The 10947-nt window shown below is 36.5% G+C and overlaps 1 protein-coding gene across 1 annotated transcript in view; it reads left to right on the plus strand.

Moving 5' to 3' along the window:
• IGSF5 (immunoglobulin superfamily member 5) overlaps window positions 1–9398 on the plus strand; it is a 36579-nt gene extending 27181 nt beyond the window's left edge. The window contains exons 6-9 of the mRNA XM_075263544.1: window positions 6266–6290; window positions 6710–6813; window positions 7200–7267; window positions 8596–9398. Coding sequence (XP_075119645.1) covers window positions 6266–6290; window positions 6710–6813; window positions 7200–7267; window positions 8596–8658 — 260 coding nt within the window. The 3' untranslated portion in view covers window positions 8659–9398. The remainder of the gene's footprint in view (window positions 1–6265; window positions 6291–6709; window positions 6814–7199; window positions 7268–8595) is intronic.
• The last annotated feature ends 1549 nt before the right edge of the window (window positions 9399–10947 follow it).

A 10947-nucleotide genomic window follows, 5' to 3' on the forward strand; every position in this document is an offset into this window, starting at 1 on the left:
ATCTCTTATCTATCTAGCTAGCTATTTCTTATCTATCTATCTATCTATCTATCTATCTATCTGATCTATCTATCTATCTATCTATCTATGTGATCTATCTATCTATCTATCTATCTATCTATCTATCTATCTATGTGATCTATCTATCTATCTATCTATCTATCTATCTATCTAGCTAGCTAGCTAGCTAGCTAGCTATTTCTTATCTATCTATCTATCTATCTATCTATCTGATCTATCTATCTATCTATCTATCTATGTGATCTATCTATCTATCTATCTATCTATCTATCTATCTATCTATCTATCTATCTATCTATCTATCTATCTATCTATGTGATCTATCTATCTATCTATCTATCTATCTATCTATCTATCTCTTATCTATCTATCTAGCTATTTCTTATCTATCTATCTATCTATCTATCTCTTATCTATCTATCTAGCTATTTCTTATCTATCTATCTATCTGATCTATCTGATCTATCTATCTATCTATCTATCTGATCTATCTATCTATCTATCTCATATCTATCTATTTATCTATCTATTTCAGATCTATCTATCTATGTATCATCTATCTAATATCTACCGATCTATTTGATCTATCTATCTATCTATCTATCTATCTATCTATCTATCTCTTATCTATCTATCTCTTATCTATCTATGTAGCTATTTCTTATCTATCTATCTATCTATCTATCTATCTATCTATCTATCTCTTATCTATCTATCTATCTCTTATCTATCTATCTATCTATCTATCTAGCTATTTCTTATCTATCTATCTGATCTATCTATCTATCTATGTGATCTATCTATCTCTTATCTATCTATCTCTTATCTATCTATCTCTTATCTATTTATCTCTTATCTATCTATCTCTTATCTATCTATCTATCTAGCTATTTCTTATCTATCTATCTATCTATCTATCTATCTATCTATCTCTTATCTATCTATCTCTTATCTATCTATCTAGCTATTTCTTATCTATCTATCTATCTATCTATCTATCTCCTAGCTATCTATCTAATCTATCTATCTATCTCTTATCTATCTATCTATCTATCTATCTATCTATCTATCTATCTATCTATCTATCTGTTATCTATCTATCTCTTATCTATCTATCTATCTATCTCTTATCTATCTATCTAGCTATTTCTTATCTATCTATCTATCTATCTATCTATCTATCTCTTATCTATCTATCTCTTATCTATCTAGCTATTTCTTATCTATCTAGCTATCTATCTATCTCTTATCTATCTATCTATCTCTTATCTATCTATCTGATCTATCTATCTATCTATCTATCTATCTATCTATTATCTATCTATCTGATCTATCTATCTATCTATCTATCTATCTATCTCTTATCTATCTATCTAGCTATTTCTTATCTATCTATCTATCTATCTATCTATCTATCTATCTCTTATCTATCTATCTAGCTATTTCCTATCTATCTATCTATCTATGTGATCTATCTATCTATCTATCTATGTGATCTATCTATCTATCTATCTATGTGATCTATCTATCTATCTATCTATCTATCTATCTATCTATCTCCTAGCTATCTATCTAATCTATCTATCTATCTCTTATCTATCTATCTATCTATCTATCTATCTATCTATCTATCTCTTATCTATCTATCTATCTATCTCTTATCTATCTATCTAGCTATTTCTTATCTATCTATCTATCTATCTATCTATCTCTTATCTATCTCTTATCTATCTAGCTATTTCTTATCTATCTAGCTATCTATCTATCTATCTCTTATCTATCTATCTATCTCTTATCTATCTATCTGATCTATCTGATCTATCTATCTATCTATCTATCTATCTATGTGATCTATCTATCTATCTATCTATCTATCTATCTATCTCTTATCTATCTATCTGATCTATCTATCTATCTATCTATCTATCTGATCTATCTATCTATCTATCTATCTATCTATCTATGTGATCTATCTATCTATCTATCTATCTATCTATCTATCTATCTCTTATCTATCTATCTCTTATCTATCTATCTATCTATCTATCTATCTCTTATCTATCTAGCTATTTCTTATCTATCTATCTATCTCTTATCTATCTATCTAGCTATTTCTTATCTATCTATCTATCTATCTATCTATCTATCTATCTATGTGATCTATCTATCTCTTATCTATCTCTTATCTATCTATCTATCTATCTATCTATCTATCTATCTATCTATCTGATCTATCTATCTATCTATCTATCTCTCTTATCTATCTATCTCTTATCTATCTATCTATGTGATCTATCTATCTATCTATCTATCTATCTATCTATCTATCTATCTCTTATCTATCTCTTATCTATCTATCTATCTATCTGATCTATCTATCTATCTGATCTATCTATCTATCTATCTATCTATCTATCTCTTATCTATCTATCTCTTATCTATCTATCTATCTATCTATCTGATCTATCTATCTGATCTATCTATCTATCTATCTCATATCTATCTATCTGATCTATCTATCTATCTATCTATCTCTTATCTATCTATCTGATCTATCTATCTATCTATCTATCTATCTATCTCTTATCTATCTATCTGATCTATCTATGTGATCTATCTATCTATCTATGTGATCTATCTATCTATCTATGTGATCTATCTATCTATCTATCTATCTCTTACCTATCTATCTGATCTATCTATCTATCTATCTATCTATCTCTTATCTATCTATCTCTTATCTATCTATCTATCTCTTATCTATCTATCTAGCTATTTCTTATCTATCTATCTATCTATCTATCTCTTATCTATCTATCTATCTATCTATCTATCTCTTATCTATCTATCTATCTATCTATCTCTTACCTATCTATCTGATCTATCTATCTATCTATCTATCTATCTATCTCTTATCTATCTATCTCTTATCTATCTATCTATCTATCTCTTATCTATCTATCTAGCTATTTCTTATCTATCTATCTATCTCTTATCTATCTCCTATCTATCTATCTATCTATCTCTTACCTATCTATCTGATCTATCTATCTATCTATCTATCTATCTATTTGATCTATCTATCTATCTATCTATCTATCTATCTATGTGATCTATCTATCTATCTATCTATCTATCTATCTATCTATGTGATCTATCTATTTATCTATCTATCTATCTATCTATCTATCTATCTATCTATCTCTTATCTATCTATCTAGCTATTTCTTATCTATCTATCTATCTATCTATCTATCTATCTATCTCTTATCTATCTATCTATCTATCTATCTATCTATCTATCTATCTCTTATCTATCTATCTTTTTCTTATCTATCTATCTATCTATCTATCTATCTATCTATCTATGTGATCTATCTATCTATCTATCTATCTATCTATCTATCTATCTATGTGATCTATCTATCTCTTATCTAGCTATCTCTTATCTATCTATGTGATCTATCTATCTATCTATCTATCTATCTCTTATCTATCTATCTCTTATCTATCTATCTAGCTATTTCTTATCTATCTATCTATCTATCTATCTATCTATCTATCTCTTATCTATCTATCTCTTATCTATCTATCTAGCTATTTCTTATCTATCTATCTATCTATCTATCTCTTATCTATCTATCTCTTATCTATCTATCTATCTATCTATCTATCTATCTATCTATCTATCTGATCTATCTATCTGATCTATCCATCTATCTATCTATCTATCTATCTATCTATCTATCTATGTGATCTATCTATCTATCTATCTCTTATCTATCTATCTATCTATCTATCTATCTCCTATCTATCTATCTGATCTATCTATCTATCTATCTCTTATCTATCTATCTGATCTATCTATCTGATCTATCTATCTATCTATCTATCTATCTATCTATCTATCTATCTATGTGATCTATCTATCTATCTATCTATCTATCTATCTATCTATCTATCTATTTCTTATCTATCTATCTATCTATCTATCTATCTATCTCATATCTAGCCCCCTAGGACATGTTCACCATGGACAATTGTCCAGTTTGCCACCCCATAAAAGTAACTCTGTAACCAAGTGCAGGAGATGCTATATACAATATACTGTACACTACACAGTCAGTGAGTATATACAGAGAGGCTCACGCGGCCCCCGCACTGGTTGGAGCGGTGGCCATAATACTAATAAATGTATCTAGAAGAATAGATGTAAATAAGTGCGGTGATTATAGGACTCGTATAAATGGTATAATAACCAGTAATCCATCCTATAGCGTGTCGGCCATTATTCCCATATTTATTATGGAACCAGTAATAGAACATTTAAAAGCGATTTTGTGGCTGCGGACGGCAGTAAATGTCTCTATAATGACTGGAAATCCGTCTTATTGTAAGTGTAGCTCATTTACATCCCTACGCACAGTACACAGTGTACACTAGTGGAGTATATACCGCCACCATATATCATCCCCCACCATTCTGACTAATTACGCCTTCCACTTTGCCCTTAAAGCTTATTCCCATTTCTGCGTTTGCCGTTGTCCTTCGTCAGTATATTTTATTTCTATACTGACTTACCATATTTCATTGTATTTTTCTGTCAGACCTTGCCCTACATCGAAATGAATAGAAATCCTAAAAGCCGGTGATTTCATTAATATCCCCCGAAGTGTCTGTGGGCTGTCATGTGGCCGTACCCAGCTCAGTACATAATACAGGCTGTGACCTGTGACTATTGATAGGTCACCAGTTACACCAGACCCGGTGACCTAACAGACACCACCAAAGAAGGTTTTAAGGTTGGGCCGAAGCAGCTCCCAGGTCTGCGCCCTCCGGAGACCCTCATTAACCCTCCAGTGACCGGCCCTGGTGCAGGCAGTGAACGCCATCATCACAGGGACATGGTCAGACCATGTAATAGAACCAACAGAAGCCCCTCGGAAAAAGCGTAAAGTCAACGCGTTCCCGTTCTGCACGGTTTTATTTGCTTGCTCAGTTTATTCCTGGCTAGTTGCACTTTCCAGCTTTACACTGGGTCTGTAAGAGTTAATTTGCCATTTCTGTGTTGCTGCGCAAAGAGGAGTGGTCCGAGTGCTGGCGTCCTAGGAGGGGGGTATGGATTACATCTGTATTTGTTTGATTGAAATCGGTTTTTATCTAGGGGTCTGTATTTGTCTGGGGTCTGTATTAGTTTAGGGGTCTGGGGTCTGTGTTAGGTCTTGTCAGGGGTCTGTATTATTGTCTGGGGTCTGGGATCTATACTAGTTTGGGAGTCTGCTCTGGGGTCTGTATTAGTTTAGGGGCCTGGCCTGGGGGTCTGTGATAGTTTAGAGGTTTGGTCTGGGGTCTGTATTATTTTCTTGGGCCTGGTCTGGGGTCTGTATCTATATAGGGGTCTGGTGTTTACATGAGATTAGGGGGTCTGATCTTGGATTTGTATTATTTTATGGGGTCTGGCCAGGGGTCTATATGAGTTCAGTATTCTGGTCTGGGGTCTGTATTTATTTAGTTATTTAGTTGTTTTTGAGGTCTGATCTTATACTGTATATTGTATAGGAATTCTGGTGTGGGGTCTATAATAGCTTATTAGTCTGGGGGCTGGGGTCTTTATTAGTAGAGGAGGTCTAGTCTGTGATCTATAATAGCTTATTACTCTGGGCTGGGGTCTGTATTTAAGGGGTCTGGGGTGTCTAGGTTAGGGTCTGGCCTGGGGTCTGTAATAGGTGTTTCTTTGTTCAGGGGGGCTATCCTGTGGAATGAGGAGAGGGTCATGTGCACTACCTGTGATAATTCCCTTAGGTTTGGCGTGTGCTCTATATACACAAGCATATTACATATAAGCATATTACATATCCCCAGTACATCTTTCTTAGGCCCTGCCCAGGTGTCACACAGGGGTCCTGCAGCTGAGCTTTGGGGGGCTGTTTGATCAGGTCCTCGCTCTGCAGAGCCGTCAGTACTTTCTTTCCCATAATAACAAACCCACAGCTCTGCAGGACGGAGGAGCCAGAAATAGAAGTTTCTAGATCCTGCGGAGCTGAGGTTTTATTCTGGAACATGTAACATTTGGTGTAAATATTTCGCGTCATTCCTGGCTCCTGGTCTTGTGTGCGGGGTCCGTCCTCGCCCTGTGATTTTAGTCTTTGGTGTTCTGTAGCCCGCTGTTCGCTCTACTTACTAAACATTATTATTTCCGTACATTTTATGGCTCTCCTGACATTTTCTTTCCTCCTCTCCGCAGAGCGCGGCTATCAGAGTGATGCATGGTAAGTCATCGATCACCGACCGGCACCGACAAACCTCACTGGTGTAACTCACCCTCCAAATGTGCACAATAAAAATTATTATCTCATTTTATTCACAATGCAAAGGGCAACCTGGGGCGCAAATTTATTGTGGTGTAGAAATTTCTGTGTTATATGATGAGCTGCCAGTGGCAAAGGTGTGTGTTATATGGAAAGTTCTAGTGAAATTTTGTGTTGTATGGAATATTCTGATGAAGATGTTCTATACAGAATGTTCTGGTGAAGCTGTAGTATATGGGACATGTGTAATATACTGTTTGCCCCGATGGTAGTGGTACCATCCTGTAACACCTGATTGTGACAGCATCTTATAGGTTCCCTAAGGCATGGTGCCCACTGACCCATATTTTTTCTATCATGGCTACTTTCTTCTGTACTAGGGTAGCTCCAGAGAGGAACAGCAACCATCTAAGGACTGTCGACAGAAATGGTCTCGGAGAACATAACTTTGCATATTCACCAGACCCTGCGCCAGTAAGGCAAAGTAAGTTGATCCCATCCTGGACATAAAGTTAAACCAGGCCACGTGAGATCCCACTAGCGTGCACTGGTGTCTAACATGCTTATGATTCTGGATCCAAGTGTGACCAAGGACCATTTGTGTATGGACAGTGAAGGTTCTCCTAACACATGTGTGGGTCTAGATCCATTGGCACAATCTCCAGTCATCCACCCCAACCTTTATGACACCTTCACACCATTCACAAAGATTGGCAATGGGTTGTCTTCTAGAGTCCTACCACTAAGCTGGAGGTACAAGTACAGACTGTGAGAGCGGGCCGGGCGTCATTCACAGAACCCTCTAGAGACCTGGGATTTTTGTTAATATGGGGTCAGTGAAGTAACAGGAGGCCTTTGTATCTTTCACAGATTTTGGTTCCATTAACGAAAGCAACTATGATGTTGAATCTACCTCATCTATAGCCTCCACTGTACAGGTAAGGCCTGGAGTACCAATGCAAAATGCTAGAGGTACTAATAGATATGAGATAGACAGACAGATAGATAGATAGATAGATAGATAGATAGATAGATAGATAGATGGGAGATAGATAGATAAATAGATAGATAGATAACTAGATAGATAGGAGATAGATAGATATGAGATGGATAGATAGATAGATAGATAGATAGATAGATAGATAGATAGATAGATATGAGATGGATAGATAGATAGATAGATAGATAGATAGATAGATAGATAGATAGATAGATGTGGTTGATTGGATAGAGAGACTGACATATACTGTAGATAGATAGAAAGATATGTATTGGATTGATAGACATGAAGTGGATGTATACAGTAGATGGACAAATAGATAGATAGATAGATAGATAGATAGATAGATAGATAGATATAGGAGATAGCATATAGATAGTTGATTTATATGAAGATAGATAGATTAGACAGATACAGTAGATAAATAAATCGATTGACATAGATAGATAGATACATAGATAGATAGACAGATAGATACTGTAGATAGATAAATAGATTGATATCAGATAGATAGATAGATAGATAGACAGATAGATACTTCTATGATTGATCCGTCTCCAGTAATCATAACACATTTGCCTTGTGATGACATTTCTTGACTTCCTCCATATCTCCATGTCCCTTCCTGCTGCTATTCTCGTCTGCCTGACTGCCGTCATTTTAGGAAGAGCTTCATGAGCAAAACAATGGCCGTCTATGCCAAAAAGATGTAAAAATAATTCTGCACATTCTGGGAGATCTCCTTCCATCCTCAGCTCCAAAATAAACAGCGACAGCTTCCAAATCCTAAAACAAGACGCCACTGCAGATTAACGCTCTTATTGCATGAATGGCAAAATATTCCATCTTGTGCTCCTCAGGGAACAAAACAACTACAATACCCCAATACTGCAGCTGGCGCTTCTAGAAAATATCTTCTATGAGACCGAGCAGAAACCTTCATAGTAGAGGGGTGCAGGTGGGCGGTCATGTAGAGGTGACTACGTTATGGCTTCTCCTAAGAAGAGACTCTAGGAAAGACTATAAAAGTAACACACAATAAGGGAAAACAGAGAAGATGTCACAGACAGGATTACAATGGAAGATAACACCTTTATAGATAACACCACTGAGCCATCATTACATCACTACTGACAATAGATGATGTCACAGTTGATCTCCTCCCCCTCGTGCACATTGACAAGTGACAAACTCTACAGGCCTACAGTGTCACATAGAAGTTTAATGACAATGCAACTTTTTGTAATTTTTTTTTTTTTGCTGCAGGTTCCTGACCCAAGATGGAGGGATGATCATCTAAGAAAAATAAGACACGTCACTCACGTGTGACCTACATAGACAACACACCGGATTACTCCAATACACTGCACTGGCTTTTACATGAACCCCCACCCATGTTGGGCATCAAGACAGTCCAAGGGTCATGTGTGGGGGTGAAGATGGTCTGAGATGTCGCAGACATGGAGAAAAAAAAGAGCAAAAAGTCACAAAAAACCTGTCTACAAAAAGGACAAAAAAAATCTGTGACTGTAAAATAGTAAAAAATCCAAAAACTTACAAATCTGACAACAATATAACAGCTATTTTATATGGGAATTTTCATTTTTTTTTAGACCTTTTTGAATGAGTATTTTATCTTTTTATAAGATTTATAGCTGAAAACAACAAAAAAGTAACATATTGTATTTATAGATGATTTTATGTATAATATAAGGTGATTATATAAAATGTGGTCTCATTTATAAAACAGAACATTCAGGAGTAGAAGGATCCGTCAGAAATCCAGAGGAACCGACCCTAGACCCTGGCCATAATGGACGAGGGGTTCATCCGATAGAACCCTAATGGTCTGCTTGTATAGAACTCCATATGACTGATGCTATTCCTCTAGGTCTGGTATTGTTCTAGAACAGGTGTGATGTCGGTACCACAGTTCTAGAGACAAACTAGTAGCATATCATTGTGGTAGAACTCTATTATTCTAGAACCCCCTCCAGTGTAATATTGTGCTAGTACCCTAATGATACCCTAAAGGTATCCTAGGGTCAATGTGTCATTGTCCCGGGTCTCCTAAGGTCATTGTGTCATTGTCCTAGGTCTCCTATGGTCAGTGTGTCATTGTCCCAGGTCTCCTAGGGTCAATGTGTCATTGTCCCGGGTCTCCTAAGGTCATTGTGTCATTGTCCCAGGTCTCCTAGGGTCAGTGTGTCATTGTCTTAGGTCTCCTAGGGTCAGTGTGTCATTGTCCCAGGTCTCCTAGGGTCAGTGTGTCATTGTCCCAGGTCTCCTATTGTCAGTGTGTCATTGTCCCAGGTCTCCTAGGGTCAGTGTATCATTGTTCCAGGTCTCCTAGGGTCAGTATGTCATTGTCCCAGGTCTCCTAGGGTCAGTGTGTCATTGTCCCAGGTCTCCTATTGTCAGTGTGTCATTATCCCAGGTCTTCTAGGGTTATTGTATTGTTCCTAAATGTATCTCATTGTATTGTATAATTTTAGGATCCGGGGTATGTGCTATTGCTCTCCATCCCAACCTGTTAATGTGCAATTTTTCTAGATCCTTAAGTGTTGGAGTGCTATTTTTTTTCTATAAACCAACATATTTGTATGTGCTGTGTTCAGTGATCATTGACATTGCTCTACCATTATACCATTATTATAGAACCCAAGTAATAGCACACCTAAAAATTACTTGTTCTAGAACAATGTTTCTAAATAATTGTAAGACAAATGCCTCTACTCATAGAAGTCACCAGGATCACCAGCGTGAGAACCTTCTATAGATACGGTCTGTATCCTCTGGGGTGCTTATAATGCAGGTTCAGAACCTACTGTAGGTTCTAGTACACCAAGTATTATGGAATCTGTCTTCCAAAACTTCATCCAGAGTGTCAGTGATTATTGTTCTATCACTGTATCAATGTTGCAGGACCCTAAATGTCTTAGTGCCCTTCTAGTAGAACATTAAACTTGGACACCCGTATCACTGTGCCATTAATCTAGAACTCCAAATGTCTATGCGCATAGAAAACCTTTTTACTGGAATACCAAGTGTATGCATGCTATTCTTCTAGAACCAATGTTTCAGTAAACAGAGACACCCAGTGTTAGTGGTCATTGGTATTTGTACCAGTGTCCTAGGAGTGGACCCCAACTCTCTGTGTACTCTTCATCTAGAATATACATGGTATTATAAAGGAGCTCCTCCCCGATCATAATTCTGTCCCTGAGACTTTTTTCTAGAACAACCAAGGGTTGGTGTGTCATTTCTTTACAAACATACCATTATACAAAGGCAACCTGAATGACATCCGTCATGGTTCTAGGATCCCCAAGTGTCTAGAACATGAAATGTCACAGCTGTATTGTTCTAGAGTACAGTAGTTCTAAACTTCAGAAGTCAGTGTGTCATTGTCCTAGAGCCAATACTGGGGTACCCGATGTGCCAGTGGTCACTCCTCTCTTCTTTAGCATTGTTCTAGTCCTCCCATCGCTCCATGTGCCTAGAAATCCTTGGTAAGAATTGTCATGTCAAGCATATCCCATACCTCTAGAACCGTGCCAGCTCCAGAGAAGATAGATAAAGACCTGGCACCAGTCCTATCTGTGTAATATAATCTTT

The sequence above is a fragment of the Leptodactylus fuscus genome, chromosome 2 (assembly GCF_031893055.1).
Source record: "Leptodactylus fuscus isolate aLepFus1 chromosome 2, aLepFus1.hap2, whole genome shotgun sequence".
NCBI classification, from domain to species: Eukaryota; Metazoa; Chordata; class Amphibia; order Anura; family Leptodactylidae; genus Leptodactylus; species Leptodactylus fuscus.